This window comes from Panthera pardus, unplaced genomic scaffold (assembly GCF_024362965.1).
Source record: "Panthera pardus isolate Hobbes unplaced genomic scaffold, ASM2436296v1 HiC_scaffold_11, whole genome shotgun sequence".
NCBI lineage: Eukaryota > Metazoa > Chordata > Mammalia > Carnivora > Felidae > Panthera > Panthera pardus.
This window is the reverse complement of record NW_026526666.1, coordinates 97,663,044-97,676,861: the sequence shown is the minus strand read 5'-3', so window position 1 is coordinate 97,676,861 and position 13,818 is coordinate 97,663,044. Positions and strand designations below refer to the sequence as shown.

Below are 13,818 nucleotides of genomic sequence, written 5' to 3'. Positions count from 1 at the left end.
TATTGCCCCGGTTTTTATTTGGGAAATAAAATTTGGGCTCAGAGAAGTTAAGTGACTTTCCCTAGGTCACACAGCTAATGAGAGTGGCCAGAGACACAAGCCTCTCTTCACCACCCCCAGCACGTGCCCTCACACGTGCTCCTACACACACAGACAAGTGTGTGGGATGTTTTACCTCCCCCCTCCCCACACACCTGTGCATACAGAGGTGTGAGCCTCGTGAGCACACACACACACAGGCAGACGTGGAAGGACCTGGCTGGTGGCTCTACGAGAGTCTCTGCCTCTGGCCATGTTGGGGGCTGGGCGTGCTGGAGGCTAGTGGGCTGGAATCCTGGTTTTTGAGTGAGCTTCCTCCATACTGCCCCTCACTGGGGTCCCAGTCCAAGGAACAGGACTCAAGGATGCATCTGCCCCACTCAGAGCCTGCCTGAACTTTGCAACTTGTGGGTTTGGGAGAAGGAGGCAGATCGTGACCTTTGGGGGTTCCTGCTCTGCCCAGCCCCAGCCACAAGTAGAGCAGCAGGAGACTGGCTCCCAAAAGCCCCTTCTTTGGGGTTTTAAGGAATGCCATTTGGGTGCCCCTCTTGTCCCTCCTTCCCCTGCCTGTCCAAGCGCAGAGCAAGGGTAGGAGTGCAGTCCAGTAGCCTAGATCAGACCACCTGGGCAAAGGTTCAGCCTGAACTTGAGATGCCCTCCATCCCTCCAAAGCCCGGGGCCGTGAACCAGGGAGGCAGGACGCAGTGGGAAGCCGGCATCACTGCTACACGGATCTGGGCTCATTCCGCCTCCACCACAGCCCAGACCGGCTGTGATACTGAGCCAGGGACCCACCCTCTCTAGGACTCTGTGGCCTCAAGGGACAGCTTGCAAAGAGGATCCTTCTGTCCTGATGACAGAAGCAGGCTCAGCTGTGGGAGAGGCCGTGGCCTTGGTGGGCGGGACAGGGGCTGGGTGGCCATAGTGATTGGCCAGAGAGTGGGCTGCTCAGAGAGCGCTTGGGATTGGAGGCCAAGGGGTGTCAGCCTTTCCTGGGGAGTGGGACCCGACACGCCTCCACCCCTATGGCAAAGGCCTTCCCTCTTACCTTACTAGGCCATGTCCCACCAGCCCTTCCCTTGCTTTGGTCCTCATTCCCCCCCGGGACCCTCTCATCCTGCACTGGCCCAGGGGCCAAGGGCAGCAAGTGAGAACGTGGCCCCTTCTGTCTCCTTTCTTCCTGGGATCTAGCAATCACCCGGGACCCCGAGGCAAAGGCTTGGGTGCCTATTCAGTTGGTGTGGGCAGGCGACAGGCTCTGAGTGGAGTTTCTGGGTGCTCCCCAAGCAGGAATACGTGGAAACTGGCACCTTGTCTTGGGCCTCCAGACCTTGAAAACCCAGACACCCGGGAAAGCTGTCAAGGGTTTTAGTCCACCTTACCATGTCCTAATTGTGTGACCTCAGGCAAATAACTCAACATGTCTGGTTCTCAGTCGCTACATCTGCAAACACTGGGCTGTTAGAAGTATCAATATAGTGTTTTAGAAGGACTTCGGCTCAGTGCTTGGCATTGAATAGCAGATATCAGCTAATACCTTATTATTATTGTCGGTGTTAGTTATGTTCTTCTGTGGGGAAAAGATATTAGGAGTTAGTCACAGAGCAGGCTTGGGGAATAGAATCTGGAAAGGGTTCCTGACCCAGCGTGGCCCAGGGCTCTAAATAAAAGGGCTGTCTACTCTGGAATGATGGATTGAATACAAGGGCCAGCGAACGTTTTCCGTGAAGGGCCAGACAGTAAATATTTTAGGCTTTTTGGTCGTATGGTCTCTGTTGCAGCTACTGAAACCTGGTGTGGTAGCAAGGAAGCCGCCACAGATTTGTCCATCAACCAACGAGAGTGGCCGTATTGCAAATACAGTTGCATTTATGGGCTCTAAAACGTAAAGGGCACGTAATTTTGCGTGTCACAAAATATCATTCTTTGAACACTTTTTTCAATCATTTAAAAAATGTAAAAACCCTTCTTGGCTCACAGGCTGTCTGTACAAAAACAGTAGCAGGCCAGATTTGACTCATGGTACTAGTTTACCCCCACCCCCCACCCCCCACCCCCCGCCTGATTTAACAAACCCTTGTGTGGAGCTTTACGGTGTAACAGGCCCTGTCCTGAGCACCTTACAAATATCCAGCCATTGAATCTTCCTGACAGCCCTGGGAGGTCGGCTTATAACTCCCCCTTGATATATGAAAGAAAGGAGGCACAGAAAGGTTAAGTAACTTGTCCAAGGGCACACAGCTAATAAGTGGTGGAGTCGTGATTTTGTACCCACGTGGGTGTGGTTCCGTGCTCTTGGCCGCCAGGCTGGACCACATCACCCTGTGCTGTTGGGGTGACCTTAGGAAAGTCACTCTCCTCTGGGCCTCTGTTTCCTTATGCGAAATGAGGATGGAAATCTTGCCCCACCTCCAGGACTGTTTGGTGAGTAGTCCCACCCTCTTAGGGCTCCCGCTCCAACAGAGCAGCCAAATGCTAATCACAGAAATGACGCAGAATCCCGCATCCCGAAAGCGAAAGCGCCGTGTGTGGAAAGCAGGTGCAGGTGTGGGCAGAAGCGCTGTGTAAACTGTGAGGGTGCTGAGGCCACGGGGGTGCAGAAGGGTGCGCGGGTGTGAGCAGGGAGAGGAAGACGAGCCGGCTGACGGGCTGACTGCTCTCGCTCCTCTCCTGCCTGTCCAGCCTCACCTGCCTGCTGACAAGGCCCGAAGTGCCCCCGGCCCCGAGCAGCAGCACCTGCTGACCACAGCGCCCAGCTCCAGCAGCAGCTCCCTGGAGAGCTCAGGCAGCACCGCAGACGGGAGGGCGCCCACCGGGACCCGGCTGCCCGCACCAGGCACGGAGAAGGCCGCCGGGTCTGGGGAGGCCTGGGCCAGCTCCAGCAACTCAGGTAGGATGGGGGAGCCCACGTGGCTTCACCCCCCCGCGTCGTGGCTCTTCCTGGTTTCTGGCTTAGCCGGCCCCTCCTGGGCCTCCCCCGTAGGGCAAGGCCTGAGCTCCTAGCAGGGCATTGGAATGACTGTGCGACTAGCCTGGGCTCGCCGCCCCCAGCCTCTTCTCCCCGTCAGATGCAGCGCTGGGCCACAAAGCTCTCTCGTTTCTCCGAACCTGCCAAATCTCTCCCACCTCTGCCCACGTGAGTTCTTCTACCAGGAGCACCCTCCCTTCTAGACAATCCCAGCTTATTCTTCGAGTCCCCGATAGCCAGGAAGGGAGTTTCCCTGCCTGGTATTATAATACATAAATATGTAACATAATATTATATATTGATATCATATTTTCACACAATTATTACATATTGTATACTGCTTATCGCGTAGTATATATTATTAGATGACATGTAGTATTATAGTGTTATATTCAGACCTATTATATTTTATAGATGGGGAAACTGAGGCCCAGAGAGGTTGAAGAGCTTGTTCAAGGCCACACAGCTAGTATACGGAAGAGCCAGGAATACCCCCTGGGCTTCTAGGCTCCAGAGCCCTGGGGTGGAACTCTGGATGAATAAATGTGTCTTTAGGGCTCCACTCACTGTGGGCCATTGCCCAGTCCTTTGGACCTGAAGCGTCAGGACTGTGGAGACCTCGTGGGTGCTGGAGAAGCCCAGGCCCCATTTACACAGGATACATTTTGCCCTGGACCCGGTCTGTGACAGGGGTCCAGAAAGCCTGGGGCTTCCTTGGTGTATTTTGTAGCGACAGGCAAAGCCCACTGGCCTGCGTCTGTCCTTCTCACCCTGGCTGGCGGGAGGTCAGGGAATGACAGTGCATTCCGGTCCTTCCTGGATGCCCTCCTGACCGCTCCGGTGCCGTGAGGATCCGAACAGGCTCCTTAACCCTGCCTCAGTTTCCTCATCTGGAGATGAGCCCAGCATCCCCTTGGCAGGGCTGCAACATCTCTTCCTACCTGATTGTGGGACAGCTCCCTCCATCAGGACCGCTCCTGCCCCGGCTGCCCCCTGCACGGAGGCGCCCCAGCCGCCGTGTTCCCCTCACCAGTGCGATGTCTCGTCAGCGCCCCCACCCAGCCCGAGAGCTCCCCAAGGAAGAGACATAGCCTGTGGTCCTAAACTTTTGTTGAATGAGGGAACGGAACTCCAAATACAAACCCCTGGTCTTTGTCCAACTCTTGGTTTCATCTTTCTGATTTCCTGGTGACACCTCTCCTGCAGTCATCCTGGCCCCTTGACCATGTCTGCCCACCCCTTCTTCCTCCTCCTCCTCCTCTTCCTCCTCCTCCTCCTCCTCTTCTTCTTCTTCTCCTCCTCCTCCTCCTTCTCTTCCTCCTCCTCCTCCTTCTCTTCCTCCTCCTCCTCCTTCTCTTCCCCCTCCTCTTCCTCCTTCTCTTCCTCCTTCTCTTCCTCCTCCTCCTCCTCCTCCTTCTCTTCCTCCTCCTCCTCTTCCTCCTCCTCCTCCTCATTCTCTTCCTCCTCCTCCTCCTTCTCCTCCTCCTCCTCCTCCTCCTTCTCCTCCTCCTCCTCCTCCTTCTCCTCCTCCTCCTCCTCCTCCTTCTCCTCCTCCTCCTCCTTCTCCTTCTCCTCCTCCTTTTTAATGTTTATTTATTTATTTTTGGGGGGCGGGGCAGAGAGAGAGGGAGTCTGCCCACCCCTCCTACACCCTGCCACTTCTCTGTTCCCTACCCGACTCTCTGGTGTCACCCGCACTCTCCCCTTCTCTCCTCCCACCCAGTCACCTCTCTCTCCTGTGGAACGTGTGGCTGTGCCCCCTTGTAGTCCCCCATCCACCCCTGCAATGTCTCATTCACCATGTGCAAAGGCCACGGTGACTGGGTGACATTTGGGTGCTATGGAGGCTCAGGGTGGAAATTTCCTTGAGGCCCCGTGAGTTCAGCCCTCCCTCCCCTGGCCTGTCTGGGGCTGTTCTGAACAGAGCAGCTCGCTGGCCCCATCCTCCTTCCAGGCTTCCCTGGAGTTGGAAGCGAATGTCCGTCCGGCCCTCCCCACGCACCCCAGACAGCACACGTGTTTGGGGACTTGGCAGGTCCCTGCAGGAAAAACAGGGACAGCTCTCACTCTTGGAGGGGTTATCCCGTGTCCCCTCTCAGCTTATCCAGCGTTCAGTCCCCCACCAACTAGCTGGGAAACTCAGATGCCCCCAGGGCTGGGCGAGCAGGTGGGCCGGAAAGTAGGCAGATATCCTGGCCTCAGTGGTGAGGACAAACCACCCCTACCGCATTCTGGAATCCCAGATTTAGGAAATCACAGAGGCAGGCCTACACGGAGGAGAAAGATTTGGGGCAAAAGACACTATCAGGCTTGGTGTTTCCTCTCCACAAAGGAGCAATTTCCAAACCCTTTGATGTTTTCTTCATGTTACACAGATAAGGGGCCAATGACAGAAGGCTGTCGCCTTTCCAGAGTTGGTTTGGTCAGGACTGTGGAGGCTTCCCGCACTTACGGGAAAGTAACTCACCCTGGTCGCTAATCACTGTTCTGTCCCGTGTACTTCCTGCCCCTGCTCACCTCTCTGAATCTCTGTGGGGGCATGTTTTGTTCCTGGAGCACCTTCCCCTGCTTTGTGGACTGGCTCCTCCCACCTACAGGGTGAGTTGGGCTGGGAATTACTTGGCAGATGAGGACACTGGAAATGCAGGCGATGAAGGTTGCGTTGCCCAAGATCACGTGGCCTCTAGGCCCTTCGCCCGGTGCTCTTGACCCTCTTGTCTTAATCTGTCTCTTGGGCAGGGGACAGACTGCGAAGACGTCCCCCTGCAGACCCCTGACTCGCCGCCCTCCCCCATCTTGTGTTCAACAGAGCATTCCTCTGGCAGCCACGGGACCCAGGTCAACGTCACATGCATCGTGAATGTGTGCAGCGCCTCCGACCATGGCTCTCAGTGCGCCTCCCAGGCCAGCTACACGATGGGGGACGTGGATGCCAGCTCCTCCGGCTCCCCAAATGACGAGCAGGTCCCCTTCTCCAAGGAAGAATGCCCTTTTCAGTCTCAGCCAGGGGCCCCGGAGACTCTGCTGGAGAACCCAGAGGAGAAGCCCCTGCCCCTTGGTGTGCCTGATGCTGGGATGAAGCCCAGTTAGCCAGACTGGCTGGCATGAGTTGTGTCACGGCCGAGGTGGCTGTTCCCTGGTCCTTCTGGGCCCCCACCCCCCAGGACTCTGGCTCTTTCTGGGCCAAATTCCTTTAGTGGCCTTCGCAGCCTCAGCCTTCCTCTCACCTGCTGGCAGAAGGGTGAGGCAGGGAGAATCGTGGAAAACCCGTCCTGCATGGTGTGCTTCCTTCTAGAAGGCTGGCTGACATGCACGTGCTGGGCAGCCTGGGGCCGGCGCCTGCCTCTCTGAGAGCTGTCCTCCGGCTGGTCCTGTGAATTGGGCTTCTGGAGCCCTTATTTTGTTTTTTATCCTTGGACGCTTCCCAGCTCTGGCTTCCTGGGAGGCCCCAGCATCCCGGGGAAGAGGGACTCTGTGTGAGTCATCCACGGAGAAGGGGCAGTGCTTTAGCCCGAAATGCTGAGACTGCAGGGTGCTCCCAGCGGGGGCGGGGGAGGGGGATGTCATCGATCAGATGGTTCTATTCAGGAGGGGGCGGCCACCCCTGATGGGGACAGGGGTCCCCCAGTTACCTTGCACCACCTCCAAATCTATTCCTGCCAGCTTCGCCTCTTGAACAATAGTGTGAAAATGAGAGGGCCCAGCCCAGCGACCTGCACGAGTATCATAGCTTGGACAAAATGACAGACCTCTAACCGAAACATGGGGCAATTAAAGAACAAAACAAAAACCCACCACGCATGCAAACAAGCCCGCAAAACGACAAAGCCGAACTCGAGACTTTGCTGTTCTCTGCTTTTGACCTTCACTCCCGACTTACCTATAGCTCCGGTGCAAGGCCACACCTCCTATCAGGGAATTTCAGGAACCAGAGATGACTGAGGCTCCCCGCAGCCGTCTCTCTCCTCCTACCTCAGCCTGGACCTTCCTCTGCCTCCCTGGGAGGTACTTCTCCTCCCCTTACCCCCTTCACTGTTCCTGGAGTCCCAGGCCCCAGGGAAACCCACGGGGCCACTTGGGTATTGTGCCTGCCATGATCTCAAGTGGATGTGGGATGCTGAGAGCCAGTTTTGTGTGTGTATATGTCTGTCTGTCTGTCTGTGTCATGTGCTGTTGATCTGTGTAACCATGTTGTTGGGTTGAATGTCCTGCCTGAAGCAGCTCAAGCCAACAATTTTGTCAAAGGATTCTTTTCCATTAAAAAGTCAGTCCACTTCCCCCAGACACATGCCCCAGAGCCCCGCAGAGCGTGGACATGTGTGGCCTTGACTGGATTCTGGAAGGAAGACGGGACTCCTGGAGAAGCCAGTTGGGGCCCAGGGACTTGGATCCCTTGTTGAAAAATTCCACTGGACTTGAACTTGGCAGCTGAACTTTTGGAAGGTAGGAGAGTCCAGTCATTACCATCCAGAGAAAGTAACAGCTTCCCAGAAAATCCAGATTCCCCTAGAGTCAGGATATTCTACTGCCTGGACTGGCCAGGGTCTCTGCCCACATTGGACGCCGTGTGGCAATGGAGCGTGTCTGCCCCCTGGTGGACCATCCTGGGAGGGCCTCAGGCCTCACTGCCATTTCCTGGGGAAGCTCTGAATTGGAAGGAGACCTCTCTGCCTGTGACCTCAGTTCCCAGGCTTGTGTGGATCCCAAGACAAGAGTTTGCACCGTATACTGGACAGCGTTCCTGCTTGGAAATAAACCTTTTGTTTGTTACGCATTGACTCCTGGCTCTGGCTTCGGGTCTGAGCTGGGGTTTGTCCGTGGTCCTACTTGCCCGCCACCAGCGCGTAGGGGGAGACGTTGCCTTGGCCACTGCACTGACAGGACCTGAGAAGCACCCCCAGAAGCATAGCTGTCCTTGCTGAGAGCCTGGCTGCTCTCTCAGGCTCCGAATCACTCAGCTGGCCTCTGAATATGCCCTCATCACATGCCCTGTCGCCTCAGTGTCCTTAGCCTGCTCTTGGGGTTAACTGGGGTCGTTGCAGATCTTCTTGTCCACACGCAGCCCCCCTGCTCACTTAAGGGAGTAAGGTTCTGGCCTCCAGGAGGCCCCAGTGTGGTGACATCTGTGAGGCCCGCCACAGGGTGCTCAGATGAGCTTGGGGACAGGGGAGGTGCAGCTCAGAGAACCGCCACAGGAGGGTTCTGGAGGTGACCTTTGATCTGTTTCTGAGGTGTGAGCCAGAACAAAGGGTGGGGAGGAGGTTGCAGGCACTTGGAAAGGCCAGGAGGGGAGGGAGACCCAGGCCCTTGAATTCCTTAATCCGACCTCTAGATCACTCACCCTTTTTCCTGGGCCACTGTCACTCCCTCAGCACTACCTCTTCTTTCTTGGTGATTTCCTGGGAGGCCTCTCCTCCCGCAGCCCCGCCCTCTACCCTATCCCTACCCTAGAGCAGGCTCGGCAAAGTCCACGTGGTAAATATTTTCCACTTGGGGGCTCTTACGGTTTCGGTCACAACCACTCAATTGTGCTGCTGAAGTGAGAGAGCAGACACGGCACATTCACAAATGAGGGTCCACGGCGTCCACACCACCAGGGAACCCCCCGCTTCTCAGCAGGCACCTCGAGGTGTCCTACAGAACGGACTGCCTTCTGGAGGCACAGGGTCCCACAGGGTAAGGGCTCAGTCCCACAAGCCCGCGACCACTTCGGACACCAGTCACAGGTCCAGGTGGCCACCTGTGCTTCTGACCGATGGGCCGTGTGTCAGAGGTTCCCGTGACCCCCTCCTGGATTTCCATTTATTTGCTAGAGTGGCCCACCGGACTCAGGAGACCAGATTACTTACTCGATTCCCGGTTTATTGCAAAGACTCTGGAACATAAAGATGGGAGAGTTGCAGAGGGCAAGCTTTACGGGGGGATGGGCTGGAGCTTCTGGTCCCCCTGGGTGTGTGCCCCCCCGCCCCCACCCCTTCATGTGTTCACCAACATGGAGGCTGTCTGAACCCCGCCCTTTAGGTCTTTATGGAGGCCTTGTTACGTGGGCATGATTGATGAAGTCATTGGCCATTGGTGACGGATTGAACCTCCAGCCCCTCTCCCCACTTAGGAAATTTTAAGCGTTTGAGGGGCTGTGAGGCCAGAAACAGAGGACGAAGACCAAATATATATTTCTTATTATAAATCACAATAGCAGAGGGTATAAATTTGGAGTAACTGAGGGCAGCCCCTCCTGCCTCTTCTTTCTTTTCTTTTTTTTTGAGAAAGAGCTAATGGGGGAGGGGCAGAGAGAGGGGGACAGAGGATCCGAAGCCAGCTCTGTGCGGACAGACTCACAGCAGAGAGCCCGATGGTGGGGCTCGAACCCAGGACCCGTGAGATCACAACCTGAGTCAAAGTCAGACACTCACTGCGCCACCCAGGTGCCGCCTCTTTTTCTTTTTTAACCGTGATGGGGTGAGTGGTTTTGCTAAGGCAGGGCTGGCGTGGGGGGGGAGGGACGGGTAGGGGGTGACCGCGGTCCTCCTCCGTCTAATCTTCATGCAGTCGTCGTTGCTATCGGGCACTCTGATGCACCAGCCCAGAAGTCCAAACCCAGGTGCCCAGGTGTGACCACTTCCTGTGTGACCGGAGGGAGATTAATTCACTTCTCTGTGCCTCACCCTTATCTGTAAAATAGGATTAATACAGTGCTTCCCTCCGAGTTTGGAATTATTTGAGTTACTATCTGTAAAATGCTTAGAACTATGCCAGGCACATTGTAAGTGCTCAATACATGCTACTTGCTATTTTGTGTGTGTGTGTGTGTGTGTGTGTGTGTAGGTGCTGGGGATCACGAGTCCAGGGCAGCCAGGGTCCTTGTCCAGAGCTCACAAGCTAGGAAGGGCTATGTGAAGAAATACATGTAGGCCAGGCCAGGTGACGGTAAGTGCTGAGAAGCTAGCCTGTGGGGTGGGTTGAGGAAGGCTTCTCCGAGGAGCTGGTGTTTGAGCAGAGGCCTCGCTGAAGGGAGGGCAGCACAGCCTTGGGACTCGGGGTAGGGCAGGACATGAGGTCGTGGGGGTGGCTTCAGAAGCCACAGAAAGGATGTAGGGTTTTATGTTTTGGCGTGTGGGAGGAGTCCAGGGAGTGTGAGAAGTTCCTTTTTTTCCTTTCTTTCTTTTTTTAACGTTTTCTTTATTTCTGAGAGAGAGTGCAAGCGGGGGAGGGGCAGAGAGAGGGGGGGACAGAGGACCCAAAGCTGGCTCTGAGTTGACAGCAGGGAGCTTGACTCAGGGCTCAAGTCAGGAGATCACGACCTGAGCCCAAGTCAGATGCTGGATGGACTGAGCCACCCAGGCGCCCCTGGAGTGTGAGGAGTTCCTTAAATTGTCTGGTCTGCAACTTGGGCAACTGAGCTTCAGTTACTTTATCTCCACAACTGCCCCAGGAGATAGGCAGAGTACCCATTATCCCTGCTGTGCAGAGGAGGGCACCCAGGGGTGGGGGCCGGAGGTTTGATTTTTATCTAGAGTCAAGTTGGGAGGACAGCCTGTTCCCTGTGGGAGGCTCCTGAGAACCGCCTCCTTAGAATTTCACCAGAAAGTCAACTGAGGCCTGGGTTTAAAGGGCAAGTTCTCTCTCTCTCTCTCTCTCTCTCTCTCTCTCTCTCAGTCTCTCTCTCCTGGGACTCCCCTGTCCTGCCTGGAGCTCCATAGTCAAAAACCAGTGAGCAGGGCAGCATCCGGAAAGCTGGGAAATTGAGCTGAGAGGCTGCTTGGGGCAAAGCTAACAGTGAGGAGTCCCTGGATTGGGTCCCAACGTCACCAAGGACCGGACCGGCAGTGTGAACCTAAAGCAGCCACTGTCCCTCTCTGGAGCTCAGAATCTCCACCTGTAAGATGAGGGGGCTGCCCTGAGCTGCGCTCTGTCCTTGTACTTCCCACAGGGCTGTCTGTATCTTCACAAGACAGTCTGTGCCTGCACGGTCACATTCGGTAGCCACTAGGTGTGTGCGAGTATCGGGCACCTGAGTGCGGCCGGTCCAAACTGAGATGTGTGAACTGCATCCCAACACAGAGCACCGACATTTGAAGACTCCGTGCAAAGCATGTTTATAGAATATGAGAATATGAGCTGTCAGCACAGAGCCCATGAGTGGGAGATCTTTTTTTTTAAATTTTTTTTTTTTAACGTTTATTTATTTTTGAGACAGAGAGAGAGACAGAGCATGAACGGGGGAGGGGCAGAGAGAGAGGGAGACACAGAATCGGAAGCAGGCTCCAGGCTCTGAGCCGTCAGCCCAGAGCCCGACGCGGGGCTCGAACTCACGGACCGCGAGATGGTGACCTGAGCTGAAGTCGGACGCTTAACCGACTGAGCCACCCAGGCGCCCCTGAGTGGGAGATCTTGACCTCAGTCGAAGTCGGACGCTCAACCGACTGAGCTACCCAGGCCCCTCCCCTCCCCGCCCCCATGAGGGCGGAGATTTTTAAAGTATCACTTTTATGGAGGAATGATTGACAGAAAACACAATTTAGCAATTCTAGGTGTGCACTTCAGTGAATTGTGACAACTGTATACAGCCTTGTGACCACCACAACGGTCAAGATACAGAAGTTCCATCACCCCATAAAGTTCCCTTGTACCCCTTCTTTTTTTCTTTTTTTAAATTAAAAAAAAAATTTTAAAGTAATCTCTATACCTCACATGTGGCTCGAACTCATGACCCTGAGATCAAGAGTCACATCCTCTACGGACTGAGCCAGCCAGGTGCCCCCGACCTTGGGTCTCTTCTTAGGTCATCTCCCTCCTCCAGTCCTGGCCCCTAGCACCCATTGATCTGCTTGTGCCATCGTAGTTTGGTCCTTTTTGGAATATCATACAAATGGAATCATAGTATGTGGTCTTTTGTGGTCTGGCTTTTTACATGAAGCTAATGCTTCCGAGTTTCCTCCAAGATACTGTCTGTATTAACAGTTTGTTCCTTTTTATTGCTGGGTAGTAATCTGTCGTATGGGTACAGGACAACCTGTTTATCCATTCTCCTTTTGATGGGCATTTTGATCATTTCACTAATAGTCAAAGTAGGTTTTGACTGTTATGAATAAAGCCACTGTGAACATTCTTGTATGTCTTTGCTTGTACATGTGATTTCATTTCTCTTGTGAGTAAATATTTAGTAGGAAGATTGCTGTTTGATAAACGCACCTTCAGACTGATTACAAATTGAGGGCACAAAGACTGTCTGTAATACTAGTTGAACAAATGGGTGTCCTGGGATCTGGATTAAAAATGTATTCATTTCATTTTATTTATTTTATTTTATTTTATTATTTTTATTTTTATTTTTTGAGAGAGCAGGGGAGAGGGGCAGAGGGAGAGGGAGAGAGAGAATCTTAAGCAGGTTGCGTGCTCAGTGTGGAGCCTGATGTGGGGCTTGATCCCATGACCCTGAGATCACGACCCTAGCTGAAATCAAGGGTCAGATGCTCAACCGACTGAGTCACCCAGGTGCCCCTCTGCATTTTTATTTTTTATTTATTTATTTATTTATTTTTTTTTTTAATTTTTTTTTAACGTTTATTTATTTTTGAGACAGAGACAGAGCATGAACAGGGGACAGGCAGAGAGAGAGGGAGACACAGAATCTGAAACAGGCTCCAGGCTCTGAGCGGTCAGCACAGAGCCCGACGCGGGGCTCGAACTCACGGACCGCGAGATCATGACCTGAGCCGAAGTCGGATGCTTAACCAACCGAGCCACCCAGGCGCCCCGCCCCTCTGCATTTTTAATAAACTCCCCGGGACAGCCAAGTGGTTCTGTGCTGGAAGGTCTGGACTCTGAGATCCTTCAGCTCTAATGAATGGGCTGCTTCCCTCCCGCCTTTCATCTGTGGAGTCTGAGGTTTTACACCCAAACCTCAGCTGCTGAGGTGACCCAGAGTTGAGACTCTGATCTGTTGGTCCCACATCAGAGGAATTTCAGCCCACGGTCACCTTAATTAGCTTAGCATTATGAGGGCTGATAATTATTATGGTAAATACACTCATTGCCATCCTGCTTCCTGCAGCTTTTGGCTTTTTATGAGCCTGAGGTCTTCTTCCTGTCTTTCTGGTGCTAATGCAAGACGATGTGCAAGATGAAGTCTGATTTGTTGACTTAGTCCTTCATTCACTTGTAGCAGTTTACCTTATTTTTTTTAAGTTTATTTATTTATTTTGAGAGAGAGATGGAGTAGGCACGTGTGTGCAGGGGAGGGGCAGAGAGAGAGAGAGAGAGAGAGAGAGAGAGAATCCCAGGCAGGCTCAGCACCATCAGTACAGACCTCCATGCAGGGCTCAAACTCGTAAACCACGAGATCATGTCCCAAGCAGTTGATGCTTAACTAACTGAGCCATCCAGGCGCCCCCGTTTACAGCATCTTTAAATGAGTCTTTTCTGTGCAAGGCAAAGTCTAGGTGCTGAAGAGGCATCTGTGAAAAAGATAAAAATCACGGTTTTGGGGGGAACTTTTAGGGTGAAGAAAGGTAACAACCAAAAGATAGACAAATAAGGTAATTGCAAATAGCATTAAGTTCTATGAAGAAAGTACAACAGGGTAATGGTTGGAGGGAACTTTAGATAGGGCAGCAGGGAAAAATCCTCTCTGAGGTGTAATGTTTGAAGCAAGAAGGAACTGGCTCTAGGACTATCCAAAGTTGTTCTGTAATCATCAGCCACATAAAGTTATCGAGCACTTGAACTGTGGCTGGTTTGTATTGAGATGTGCCAGAAGTGTGAAACACACACCAAATTTCAAAGACTTACTATACAAAATCCATAAAGTA

At 53.5% G+C, this 13,818-nt stretch overlaps 1 protein-coding gene across 1 annotated transcript in view; it reads left to right on the top strand.

Annotated features, from left to right (window-relative positions):
* The window catches only part of TNFRSF1B (TNF receptor superfamily member 1B), a 31,658-nt gene extending 24,955 nt beyond the window's left edge, over positions 1-6,703 (top strand). The window contains exons 9-10 of the mRNA XM_053898947.1: positions 2,722-2,929; positions 5,817-6,703. Of these exons, the coding sequence (XP_053754922.1) occupies positions 2,722-2,929; positions 5,817-6,097 (489 nt within the window). The 3' untranslated portion in view covers positions 6,098-6,703. The remainder of the gene's footprint in view (positions 1-2,721; positions 2,930-5,816) is intronic.
* The last annotated feature ends 7,115 nt before the right edge of the window (positions 6,704-13,818 follow it).